This window comes from Hylobates moloch, unplaced genomic scaffold (assembly GCF_009828535.3).
Source record: "Hylobates moloch isolate HMO894 unplaced genomic scaffold, HMol_V3 SCAFFOLD_12, whole genome shotgun sequence".
Classification (NCBI taxonomy): Eukaryota; Metazoa; Chordata; class Mammalia; order Primates; family Hylobatidae; genus Hylobates; species Hylobates moloch.
In genome coordinates, this window is record NW_026652287.1 from 103,264,318 (window position 1) to 103,278,180 (window position 13,863).

A 13,863-nucleotide genomic window follows, 5' to 3' on the forward strand; every position below is an offset into this window, starting at 1 on the left:
AGGAGTCGGACCCCGTCCAGGCTCTGAGGAAACTCACTGAGCTGTGCCATCTGTGGCTGAGGCCCGACCTCCACACCAAAGAGCAGATCCTGGACATGCTGGTGATGGAGCAGTTCATGATCTCCATGCCCCAGGAGCTCCAGGTCTTAGTCATGATGAACGGTGTGCAGAGCTGCAAAGACCTGGAGGACTTGCTACGAAATAACAGAAGACCCAAGAAATGGGTGAGTGGGACCCTCGTGATTGGTGCAGGGAAGGGGAGCTGGGATGGGGGCTGTACCGTGAAGCTGGACTCGAGAGGACCCGAGGGGCTGCTCTAGGTCAGGGCTTCCAAGTAGAGGAGAGTTTGCCCGTCAGGGACACATGGCAGTGTCTGGGGACAGTTTTTGATTGTCACGAGGGGGAGGACAGGAGATGCTGCTAAGCATTCTCCAATGCTCAGGACAACCCACCATGACAAATAATCATCCAGATTCAAATATCAGCTGTGAGGAGATGGCAAGTGCCTGGTGTAGGAGATGGACAGGCAGAGGGGGTACAGGGACCCACACACTGTGTGAGGGCAACATGAAAGAAAGACATTGGTGAAATATTAGGCCTGATGGAACGTAGGGAAGGAGGCATTAGAGTGAACTGAACGGGGGCCCAGAAGTCCCATCCTGAGGCAGGGAAAGTGGTTGGTATCAGAGATGCAGGGATCTGCCTCCAGGTCCCCAAATGAGCCCCTAAGTTCCAACACAAGGTGAGTTGCCATCGGCCAATTGAGTTGGATTCACCCAGAATATTTCTCCTTGTCTTCTCTTTGGTTTAGAGAACCTTTCATCTAAAGGACCCATATTTATGTACTTATCTAGAAAAGAAAAAAATTCAGACAGATTGCTGTGTCCAGAACTGATTCGGCATCAGGAAGGCAGATTTGAACATTAATTACAGTAAAGTGTGAGCATTATGGCAGGACCCAGGGAATGTGAGAGCTACTTTCAGGCTCTCATTGTGAGTCTGATTGTCTTTTTTCTCTCTACAGTCTGTGGTCAACTTGCTTGGCAAAGAATATCTTATGCAGGACTCAGATGTCGAGATGGCTGAAGTCCCTGCCAGTGTCAGAGATGATCAGAGAGGTGTGTCCAGCCAGCGGGTCTCCTCTGTGAATCACATGCGTCCAAGGAAAGGCCAGGCCCGCCGAGAGCTGCAGACCCTGCCCAGGGTCCCTGCACTGTCCAGGAGGCAGGTGAGTGTGTGAGGCCTTGGTGTCTGGGCAGAGGTGGGAGAAGGAACAGGAGAAAACTGAGTGTGCTTCTGGACTGATTGAGAGATTTGGCACAGGACAAGAATAGAGACATTCCCCATGGATGTGTTACATCCTTAGACATTCCTGAGCCATCACAGAGAATGAAGCCTCATCTACTTTTCCCTCCACCATGAGAGCTTTTAGCATTTAGGGTGGGGGGTAAGAAATGGTCTCAGTGAAATGAGGGAGGCAGTTGGCAGAGATGAATGAACTGAAGGTCCCTCCCCCATCCAGTTTCCTCAAAGACATTTCATGAAGTCATTCAGCAAGGAACCCACTTTCTCAGACTGTTGATTTCTTAATTAGAGGAGTGTTTCTCAACTGGTGATTTTTGCCTTTCAGGACACATGGCCATGTCTGGAGATGTTCTTGTGTGTCATTATAGGGGGTGGTGGGGTCTTAATAGCATCTAGAGAGTGGAAGCGGGGTCTCTGCTCTGCACAGAAGCGCCCCCTCCAGGAGGGTGATGCAGCCCCAATGCCAGTGGTGCCAGGGGTTAGGGGCCTCCACCTAGAGTCATGCTCCTTCCAGCGTCAGGGGCAGGGAGACGTTGGCACGGCGGGGAGAAATATGCTCAGAGAACCAAAGAGTGAAAACCACCAGGCAAAGGAGCTGATTTAGAATATGGAGGGTGCAGATTAGGGACAGACTCAGAAGTGAGGTGGTGATGTTTATTTGGGGTGATGTGGGAGGCCCACAGGAAGTCTGCACATATCCCTAAACCTGTGTCATTAGAAAAGTTGGTGCATCCAGTCAGGAAGGGACAGTGATGTCCGTCCTTCCACCAGTTTAGGCACAGCAGTCATTGCTCTTGATTTTCCATTGTCAGGAAGAGGACTTCCTGCTGCCAGAGACTATTGTCATGAAAAGGGACCCAAAGGCTCTGAGACCCAAGCTGACCTTGGAGAAGGATCTGAACATAGACAGAGAAGAAAACACAGGACTTACATCCCCAGAGCCTCAGCTTCCAAACGGTCCTAGTGAGTATGAAGACTTGGATACACAGGGGTTAGTCCCTCTCTTCTGGGGTGTGGGGCTGGGGTCCCAGCATTATCATGTCTGGGGGAGCTGGCACTCAGCTGCCAAAGTGTCTTCACCCCCCACTCTCCAGAGACCTACGGTCCAATGTCTTAGACTTGAGTTTGAGGGGAAATTCTCAGCCGAGGTCAGTGTTTGGTTGCAATGAGTTTGGTGTATTGAAAATGTGTTTATTTACTGTTGTGTGTGGAATCCCTTCTTCCAGCAGGTGTGGTGGGAGCTAAGGAGGGGAAGGAACCCCAGAAAATAGCCTCTGTGGAAAATGTGGATGCTGACACACCTTCTGCCTGCGTTGTGGAGAAAGAAGCTTCGACTCACAGCGGGAGCAGAGGAGACGCTCTGAATCTGAGAGGTCCCAAAAGAAGCAAACCAGATGCCACCTCCATTTTCCAAGAAGAGCCTCAAGGAGAAGCCACACCTGTGGGCAACAGAGAATCCCCAGGACAAGCTGAGATAAATTCAGTTTATTCCCCAGGCCCTGCGGGCGCAGTCAGTCAGCCTGTTGGCCAAGAAAGCAAAGAACTGCTGCTCTTTGCATGTGGCGTGTGCAATAAGAGGTTTACGTGTAACTCCAAGCTAGCCATCCACATGAGATCACACACAGGAGAGAAACCCTTTCAATGTAATTTCTGTGAGAGGTGCTTCATGCAGCTCTCAGACCTCCGGGTTCACCAGCGAATCCACACTGGTGAGAAGCCCTACACATGTGACGTCTGCCACAAACAGTTCAACAGAATGTTCTCCTTGAGGTGTCACAAGAGGAGCCACACGGGGGAGAAGCCCTATAAATGTACTGACTGCAAGAAAGTTTTCGCCTACAGGAAGAACCTGAACGAGCACAAGCTCATCCACTCCGGAGAGAAACCCTATAAATGTCCCAAGTGTCCAAGAGCCTTTCGTCGGCCTGAAACGTTAAAATGCCACCAGAAAACACATCCAGAAACCACTGCACCCAGAGAATGTGAAGGATGATTTTTCATGGATGTTATTAGATGAGATATGACATGAAGCAGGTGCAAGGGCGCCTGGCACACAGAGGGAGTGCCCTAGATAGGAATCGCCAGGCTGTCCCAGTAAATATTCATTCTCCCCACAGAGCTTTGTTTTCTGTTTCATTAGGTCCATTGTTTTCGTACAGGTTTATTTATTTTATTTATTTTATTTTATTTTATTTTATTTTATTTTATTTTATTTTTTTTGAGACAGAGTCTGGCTCTGTCCCCCAGGCTGGAGTGCAGTGGCACCATCTTGGCTCACTGCAAGCTCCGCCTCCCGGGTTCATGCCATTCTCCTGCCTCAGCCTCCCGAGTAGCTGGGACTACAGGCGCCGTCACCACACCTGGCTAATTTTTTGTATTTTTAGTAGAGACGGGGTTTCACCATGGTCTCGATCTCCTGACCTCGTGATCCGCCCGCCTCCGCCTCCCAAAGTGCTGGGATTACAGGCGTGAGCCACCGTCCCCAGCCTGTTCTTTCAATAAACAAACATCTAATTAGTTTTCAGTATTTTATAACAAAAAACGGAGCCTTCTGATTGACATGCTATCACCCACTGTTTTGCTGTAAAGTTGTCAAAGTAGGTGTCCAGATTAAATACACAATGCCTGGGGAAATCTGTGTTTCAAATAAACAATTTTTTTTAGTATCAGCTTGTTCTAAATGATTCATTATTTATCTGAAACTCAGCTTCTATTGGGTATCCTGTATTGTTTTCTTTCTTGCTTCTTTTTCTTTTCTTTTTTTTTTTTTTTTTTTTTGAGATGGGGTCTCACTCTCACCCAGGGTGGAGTGCAGTGGTGTCATCACAGCTCACTGCAGACTTCATGTCCCAGGCTCAAGCAATTCTGCCGTCTTGGCCACTGGAGTAGCTGGGACTAGAAGAACACACCACACCATGTCAGCTAATTTTTGTATTTTTTGAAGAGAGAGGTTTTGCCACGTTGCCCAGCCTGGTCTTGAACTCCTGAGTTCAAGTGATCTGCCTGCCTCGGCCTCCCAAAGTGCTATTACAGGTGTGAGCCACTGCGTCCTGTATTGTTTGTATTAGGCTTTATTAGTATTATTTTATTCAAATTTTTTGAAATAATTTTTTTGTAGTGATGGGATCTGGTTTTGTTGCCAAGGCTGGTCTCGAAGTCCTGGCCTCAAGCGATCCTTCCACCTTGGTCTCCAGAAGTGCTGGGATTATACGTGTGAGCCACCACGCCTGGCTAATGACTTTCTTTTTCAGAGCTGTTTAAGGTTCACAGGGAAATTCAGTGGACAGCAGAGTCCCCCTAGACTCCGTCCCCACACAGCACAGCCTGTCCCCGCCCCACATCCCCAGCAGAGCGGTGCACCTGTTCCATCAGTGAGCCTGCCTGGACACATCACCAGCACCCCGAGTCCATGGTGTTCATTAGGGCTCGCTCTGGGTGTTGTACATCCTGTGGGTTTGGACAAAGGCCTCATGAGTATCCACCACTGGAGTATCATGGGGGATATTTTCACTGCCCCCTGAATCCTCTCTGCTCTGCCTATTTATCTCCCTGACCCAGATGGTGTATTTTGTGGCCTAAATTTGGCAACCTCTAAATTCCCGATTTGACTTTTGAACTACAGAGGCATTGGGAGTCTCTGGTGACTAGTTGGTCTTAATGATAGTACCATATCCTGAAGGCTTTGTTAATCTACAAAAGGGTGGGCCCTGATCCCAGAGCTTCCAATTTAGTAGATCAGGGGTGTGGCCTTAGAGTATGCATTTAAAAACAGACTTCATTTTATTTTATTTTAGACCAAGTCTCACTCTGTCACTCAGGCTGGATGGAGTGCAGTTGCGCAATCTCGGCTCTCCCCAACCTCCACCTCCCAGGTTGAAGCAATTCACTTGCCTCAGCCTCCTGAATAGCTGGAATTACAGGTGTGCCACTACCACGCCTGGATAATTTTTGTATTTTTAGTAGAGACAGGGTTTCGCCATGTTGGCCAGGCTGGTCTCGAACTTCTGATCTCGGGTGATCTGCCTGGCTCAGCCTCTCAATGTGCTGGGATTACAGGCATGAGCCACCACACCTGGCCTTAGACTTCATTTTAGAATATCTTTCAAAACTCCATGGAGCTCGTCAATGTTCCACACCATTTCCCCCACTGTAAACATGGTTCATTAACATGGCACATTTGCCACAAGCGATGAGCTGACTCTACATATTGCTGTGAACTCAGGTGCATATTTTATTGAGACCTCCTTAGTGTTTACACAATGCCCTCCTCTTCCTTCTTTTCCATCCAAGGCGCCACATTGTCTTGAGTTGTCACGTCTCCCTAGGCTCCTCTTGGTGACAATTTCTCAGATTTTACTTGTTTTAAATAACCTGTGAATCTGCATTTTCAGTGATGCTGATGCTGCTGGTCTTGGGAGGGCATTTTATGAATGGCTGGTTGAGCTCACAGGCAGAGACCAGCGATCCTCAGAACTCCAGAAAGGTCACTTCCTGAATAGGCTGGATTCATTTATTAAAGTTCACTGCCATGACACCTCGGTTCTTGTCTTCTTAATTTAAAGGAATGTAAACAACAGACACACAGTAAAAGAGATGCAGCATAGAGTAACTGATTGCAAAGGAATAAGAGTATTTTGGAAGCTAAGTGCAGAATAGACAGGACACCCTGAGAGAGGGGATTTAAGGCTGGCTGCTCCTAAGGATAAGATAGCAAAGACCTGCTCGAGAGAGACTCCCTTTCTCCATTCCCAGACAGTTTTGAAACATATTGATGCCTGATTCCCACCCTCAAGAGATACCAGTTTGAGTTGATACTTGGAAATCAAGTTTAAAAAATTTTTCCAGGTGGTTCTAATGTGCAACGAAGGTTGAGAACCACTGGTGTACAGTATAAAGAGAAATTTCTAGCATCTCGTTTCATTTACTGTAACCTCGTGGCCCTCAAATTTTTAATGTGCATATATAATTCACCCTCAGATCTTGTTAAAATGCAGGGTCTGATTCAGTGACAGGCTCCAGGTGAGGCACATGATGCTCATCAATAGACCCTCATTTGAGTGGTGAGGAGGGAGTCTCCTCTGGGTTCCAGCTTTGCATCAACCGAGCAAAATCTTACCACCTCTTACTGCTCAAGTCAGCATCTTGAGGCCAGTGTCTGATAAGCGCATCTGAAATATTCAATCCTTCTGGTTTCTTACCCAGAATACTATACTAAGTGTTTTATTTCTCCCACATCCACTCCTACCCAATGGCCTTCCACCCATTATCACATGGCAGCCATATTGAGTATGAAAGTGAGCAAATTTAATCCTGTTACACTCTTTACATTTTATTTTCTGTGGATTCTATTCTTTTTAGCGAAAAGACCACGTGCTTTATGTGGCCTAAGCTATTCCACTAAATGACCACTTATCCCAGCACTTTAGGGGGCTGAGGCAGGTGGATCACGAGGGCAAAAGATCAAGGCTATCCTGGCTAACACAGTGAAATCCTGTCTCTACTAAAAATACAAAAAATTAGCCAAGTGTGGTGGCATACGCCTGTAGTACCAGCTACTCGGGAGGCTGGGGCAGTAGAATCGCTTGAACCCGGGAGGCGGAGATTGCAGTGAGCCAAGATCGTGCCACTGCACTCCAGCCTGGGCAACAGAGCCAGACTCCCTGTCAAAAAAAGAAAAAAAGAACCCACTGATGACCCTTGTGACTGTCAGTCTCTGTTACCCTCTGTACTTCAGGAAGACCCTTCTGTATTCAGTGACTGACTGGGGGCGCCTTTCTCCATGATGTTTAATTTTGTTGAATGGGGGATGTCTATGGCCCACTCTTGGTGCTTTTCTGTGTAGCTGAAGATGCACTAGTTTTGGACTTTTGGACTTTATCCACTTTCTAGAGTATTTTTTCTCTGGGGAAAAATGATTGGAGAGTTTCGAAAGACAGTATGCATTGAGAAGCTATATTGGTGAGGGTCCAATGAAGATAAAAAAAACCCACAGAAATCTGCACAAGCAGCATTTAATATAAAGCAGGGGCTGGCACACGATGGCCTGCTACCTAGTTTTTCAATAGCCCACAAGCTAGAAAATTGTGTGTGTGTGTGTTTGTGTTTTTTACAGGGTCTTATTCTGTCACTCAGGATGGAGTGCAGTGGCACGATCACGGCTTACTGAAGCCTTGCTCTCCTGGGCACCAGCTTCCAGCAGGTGATCATGTTAAGTGAAATAAGCCAGTCCAAGTGATCCTGCCCGCTCAGCCTGGCTAATTTTTAAATTTTTTTGTAGAGACAGTGTCTCATTATGTTGCCCAGGCCAGTCTCAAAGTCCTGAGCTCAAGTGATCTTCCTGCCTTGGCCTTCCAAAGTGCTGGAATTACGGATGTGAACCAGCACACCTGGGCAAGAATTGTTTTTTATATTTTTAAAGGGTTGTAATATGAGCAAATCAGAGAAGAATATCCAACATAGGCCAAATAGCCTGCAAAATCTAAAATACATATTCTCTGCTCCTTTGTGGAAAAAAGCTTTCTGACCTCCGAAATAAAGATTTATTGACCACAACATGGACCTAACTATAAAGAAAAAAAGAATTCTGAAGGATACCTAGGGAGGACGCCTTCTCAGAGGAATAGGAATCCATTGACAAATTTTAAAGAATGTAGCAGCTCAACTGGGTTTACCTAATTTAAAGCTCAACATGCCTGTCAAGTGATAATGGATTGGAGGGTGCTGGGTGAGAGAGGATATGGGAGCAATCAAGATTCTCTTGTGGTTTTCTGGGAGAGAAAAAGGAGAACTGATGGATTCAGGTGCACCTACCCAAACCTGGCTTGAGCAGGTGAGAGGCTGTAACAACGCAAACGTTAGGGCCGCCCTGGAGAAAAAGGATTACACCACCCAAAATTGGGTTTGAATGTTAAGACTGATGACACACACATACCCACACATACACACTCCAAGAGGGTATGAAGCTTATTACATAACAGGATTTCTGAAGAGAGCAGAGTGGGCTGTCCCAAGCCGGTCTGAATGTGGCTTGAGAGGACAGAGAAAGGAGGTGGGTTTGGGGTTGGGGTTTTATGGTGCTTAGGGGATGGGCCACAGCCAGGGGTACTGCACAGGGTTTGAACTCCCCACTGGCACTAGAAGAGGGGGTACCCAGGTTTTCTAATCAGCTTGTCCAGCTGTGGGGTGATAAGAAACAAACATCAAACATGGTCAAACTTTTAACAATCCCAAGGAAAGAGCAAGTCAAAAGTGTAGGTATGAACCTCAATGTCTGGGCGAGGCCTCTAGTTGGGCAAGGGTGGGACCATGGTCACCAGGGAAATAGGAGGCAGCCCTCTGGGGTCAAGGGGCCAAGGCTGGTGACTGGAGTACGGAGAGGCCTGTGGTGAGGCAGCCACAGGCAGGAGCCGGGGTCGTGAACACGCCAGGGGGCCCCATTCATGTGGGGCTGATAAGGCCATAACAGGAGCAAGAAGAAAGACAAGATGGCGGCGCAGTGGAGCCTCTTCCTCCTGGGATATCCCTCCCGACCCCTCTAGTGGCAGAGCTTGGCACTGCGCTCGCTGCAAAGGAGCCACGACAGCTCGGTTATTGGAGGGCCGGCACTGAACCTGTGGACTTAGAAGCTGGGAGGCAATTGACTGGTAACTGACACAGAAGCCCTGTTCCTTTCCCTTGCAGAGGTGTGAGCCTATAGGTTCAGTTACTCTGGAGGCTGAGGTGGGGGGATCACCTAAGCCTGGGAATTTTGAGGCTGCAGTGAGCTGTGATTGTGCCACTGCACTCCAGCTTGGGTGACAGAGCAAGAGCCTGTCTGAAAAAAAAAAAAAAAAAGTCCTCTGGATGGTCAGGAGAGGACAGAGGAAGCGAGAGCAACAGAAGGGGGGGGGGGGGGGGGGGTGGAGGGGGAGAGAAAAGAAGATGGGGAGAAATTTGTGGACCCCAAGAATATAGCTCACCTAGAAAGGTTGGAACACCTGAAATGGAAGTAGTGGCTTGGTACTTTCTTGTCCACAGGATCACAGAACTTGTAAAAGAATCCCGTGCACCAAATAAAGCATGCAAATAACAGGAAAATGCCAGAAAACTGAACACCTGGGTGGCAGTCTGTGCACCCCAGTGAAGGAACGTGAACAAGTGGCTCCCATCGGTGTGCTGACAAGACACACACGGGCTGGAGGTGAGAGTTGTGATATTAAGGACTGAGGTGAACAGTTTTGAATGTTGGGATGTCAACAGAATGAGGATGCATGAGGAGACGTTATCCCGTGTTATAGACGCTGAATACATTTTTTTTTCTTACAATAAGAAGTTGAAGATCTGAGTGGATGAGAACTGGAGAAAGTAGGGATGCAGTGTCTCTTTGTCAATTCAGGTTTTGCACGGGGTAAGGTGCCTGTGTCTAAGCCGGTGCCACTAGCATCATACGCACCCAGCTTATGTTAAAAATTTAAAGTTAGAATGATTTTATAGCTAATTTGTATAGTTATGACGGATGTCCAGCAGATGGCAGAAAAGATCTTGTTCTAACAGATACAGCTAGATGGTTCTGCTTCTGTTTGACATTAAACACAACCAAAGCGTCAAACAACAGAAACGGTATATCTAACTAATATACCAGTGAATGAGCACCTTTAAAAAAAAAAAAAAAAAAAAAGCCTTCCTCTCCTATTAGTGTGAGGCCAAATTTGGTGGTTCATATGATGGTTCACACAATCTGACATTTTTTTCTTGTACTCTTCTAGAATGTATATTCAAATTTTATAATGAGATATTTTATTATTATACAAATCATTGTTGTTAGTCCCAAAGTATTACATAAAGATAAATTGTGGTCGCTATATATAATTATATTCTAATTAGTGTATAGCCTATTTTATTTATTATACAATCTTAGGAGACCAATGTTTTCATCATCTTACCTATTAGTTGTAACAAATTCTAGGATAAACTGCTAACATTATTGTATTATTTTTTCTGGTGTCAAATGAGGTCTTTGTAGCATGTGTCACAATGTCCTTCCTTTGGAAAGGGAATAATATCCCATTGTACAGATGGACCATATTTTATCTATTCCTTCAATGAACGCTTGGGTAGCTCCTACTTCTGAGCTATTGTGAATAACGTTGCAATGAACATAGGAGTATGAGTTCCTGCTTCCAATTTTTTAGGTACATAAGCAGAAGTGGCATTCCTGGATTATATCGTAATTCTATGTTTAATTTTTTGGGCGGCTGCCATGCTGTTTTCCTTGTGCATTAACAGTACACCAGGGTTCCAGTTTCTCCACATCCTTGGCAAAATTTGTTATTTTCTGTTTGTCGATAGCAATGGTGTGGTTTTGCTTTACATTTCCCTAATTATTAGTGATGTGGAGTGCCTTTTCTTGTGTCTGCTGGCCATTTGTAGACCTTCTTTGGAGAAATGTCTAAGTTCTTTGCCCATTTTAAAATCATGTTGTTAGTGTTTTGTTGTTGAGTTATGCATTCTTCATATACTCTGGAGATGAACCCCTCTTCAGATATGTAATGTGCAAATATGGTATCCCCCTATTCCATTGGTTGTTTTCACTCTGTTGATTGTGACCTTTGATGCAAAAACTGTGAGTTTTAAAATATATATTTTAAAATATATATTTTCTTATTACAATTTTATTTAGGAATAATTGAGGTACAGTAAATGGCACATGTTATCCGTTTATGATTTGTCGTGTTCTGACATTTTCACAGGCTTTCTGCATTTTTAAAGCTGCTCACATTGGAAACAGGAAAGGAACTTCCATTTTAGTTAGGAAAGCTTTTGAATAATATTTAGATAGTCCAAAAAATACACAAAGTGATATCTAATCTACAATTCCAAGAACATCAATATTGAGCAAAGCGTGGACAATAGCTGGCTGAGTGCACAAGGTGGGGAGTGGGGAGGGAAGCTATGGATTTGCCTGTGGTGGGGAAGACTTTGCCCAGTCGGCCACAGAGAATTAGAAAGTCTGCCGCCCGCTGCTGCCAATGAGCAAACAGAAAAACAAAAAACAAAAAACCCAACCTGCCTCAGTGCTCACAGGCAGACTCTGTGCCATAGCCCAGTGCAACTCTCCACCTGCCATCTCACTGTTTCACTTCCTCTAACGGGTCCACGTTGATTAATTCCCAAACCCCTCTTGCCTGTGACCCAAGGTGGTTTTTCCCCTTGGCTTTTTTCTTTTTTTTTTTTCCTCCCTCAAAGAAGCTGTTTTTCTTGCCAGCCCTGAGATGGGTTGAATACATTGATCATAATTACACAGCCTGCCTGGACGGATGAAAAACACGGTGTCGCCTACTCTCAGGGTCCCCAGGAGGGTTGTTAGGGTGGTTTTAATGAGTCCCAAAGCACCTGGCTCTATTTCTGCCCATCGAGCTGCTAAATCGGCATCAAAAAGTTAACTCTGAGGAGGCAGAAAACATGATTTGTTTATTGCTGGCCTCAAGGGTGACTTGATTTATTTCAGGGCTTATTTAAAAAACAGTAATTATTGCCTGTTTCTGATCTTGAAGATAACATACATGCATGTAGTGAATACATTTGGAAATTGTATTCCCATGAAACTTTTAATGAGATATTTGAATAGAACTTGTTAAGTAGCTGGTAAAGTTCAGAAGAGAAAATGCACCACTAAAAAACTATAAACCAAATAAAAAGGTCAGGAGGAAATGCTTTAAAATACAGAAAAAAGGATAATGGAGAATATATGTCATCCATAATCCCACCACAAAGAGATGATTTTAAATTTTTGGGGTTTTTGTTTGTTTGTTTGAGACAGGGTCTTACTCTGTTGCCCAGGCTGGAGTGCAGTGGTGCGACCACAGCTCACTGCAGCCTTGACCTCCTGGGCTCGAGCCATCCTCCCGCCTCGGCTTCCTGAGTAGTTGGGATTATGGGTGCACACCACCACACCCGGCTAATTTTTTGTGGTTTTTGTAGAGATGGAGTTTTGTCATGTTGCCCAGGCTGGTCTTGAACTCCTGAGCTCAAGTGATCCTCCCACCTTAGCCTCCCAACCAAAGTGCTGGGATTCCGGAGTGAGCCACTGTGCTCAGCCTGTGTTTTTAATATGTAGTGCATGTCCTTACATTTTTCAGGGGCGTGCGTGTATACATATATACATACACGCATTACATATGTGTGTGCACATATCCACAGACACGTATTTTAAGATGCAGAAAAACTGGGGGAGACACTGAGGAGATTTAAACACGGGTGTGGCATGATTCAAATTTCATATTATTCTGGCAGTTAGTGTGGAGACAGATATAGGGGCAGATACAGGGGCAGATACAGATACAGGAGACACATACAGGGGCAGATACCATTCTGGCAGTTAGTGTGGAGACAGATATAAGGGCAGCCCCTGGTGGCAGGGACCAGTGGGCAGGTCACCCAGGGCTTGATCCCCGACATCCAGGCATGTGATGACTGTGTCCTGAGTTCAGGCAAGGGCTGTTGAAGCAGAAGAAATGTTTGAGAAGCAATGGAAAAATCAGGAGGCACCTGTTTTGCGAAGGATTATCCGTTGCAGATAGTGGTGAAAAAGAAAGCAAACAGGTGGTTTTGGGGTCCCCCCAAAAGGGAAACCCAAGGTGAGGAGCTGGTGGGAAGGGGAAATTAAATGCTCATTTAACTTAACATGTGGGATGTCCAGAGGTGTATTTGCCGTCCGGGGAATACCTGGGTAAGGGCTCTGGAATAGACACCTGACTTGGCCATCATTTCTAGAGGGGTTAGATAGCCCCTCAAAAGACAGAGTGTGGAGAGAAGAGCCACATGTCAGGCTTAGGTCTGAGAGGGGCGAGTGTGCAGAAGGAGCGATGGCAGGAGAGCGGGGAACCAGGGGTAACCCGAGTTTGGACAGAGGCAACGTGAATGGACAGAAAAGGAGAGATTCGAGTGAGATTTAGACATTGGAATCCCTGGAACCAGGTGACTGATCAGGGCTGGGAGGAGAAAAAAGGGAGGCAGGTGGAGGCGAATCCAAGGGCGGATCTCCATGTTCCCAAGAGGTGTCACGGGAGGACACGGAACACTTGTCCCTGGGATATGGACTGTACCGTCCCTGCAGTACTAAACAGACCACTGGTATGTGGGAGCGAGATGCCCACCGTTGTTACCTGGCTGAAGAGCTAGCTGGCCCCCTTTCACACCTGGCTGCTGCCTCCCACCACTGCCCGATCTTCTCAGACACAGGCGCAGGGGGACTCTGCAAGCCTTTCACAGGTTCCCAGAACTCAGCTCCCACCTGCCTCTTGGTGCTATCCCAGGGTAGGGAGGGGTGTGGTTTCAGCACAGCCAACCTTATCTTTTCTGTGAGCCTTTTCTGGGCCACCAATAGTCTCCCATAAATACTGAGCACTGAATACTGAGCACTGACTACTGAGCACTGACTACTGAGCACTGAATACTGAGCACTGAATACTGAGCACTGAATACTGAGCACTGACTACGCATTAGGTCTCGTGTGGGCACAAGGGACACCGAGAGGAAATGGAGTCCTTGTCCTTGAAGGTCTCGTCTTCCAGTGTGGGG

General features: G+C 46.3%; 2 protein-coding genes across 2 annotated transcripts in view; one reads left to right on the forward strand and one right to left on the reverse strand.

The window, feature by feature from the left end:
- LOC116479357 (putative zinc finger and SCAN domain-containing protein 5D) overlaps nucleotides 1-3,298 on the forward strand; it is a 10,699-nt gene extending 7,401 nt beyond the window's left edge. Inside the window, exons 2-5 of the mRNA XM_032171476.1 lie at nucleotides 3-224; nucleotides 1,025-1,228; nucleotides 2,118-2,268; nucleotides 2,532-3,298. Of these exons, the coding sequence (XP_032027367.1) occupies nucleotides 3-224; nucleotides 1,025-1,228; nucleotides 2,118-2,268; nucleotides 2,532-3,298 (1,344 nt within the window). The remainder of the gene's footprint in view (nucleotides 1-2; nucleotides 225-1,024; nucleotides 1,229-2,117; nucleotides 2,269-2,531) is intronic.
- Nucleotides 1-13,863, reverse strand: part of LOC116479241 (zinc finger and SCAN domain-containing protein 5A) — an 80,321-nt gene that overhangs the window by 11,310 nt on the left and 55,148 nt on the right. The gene's annotated exons all lie outside the window — the stretch shown is intronic.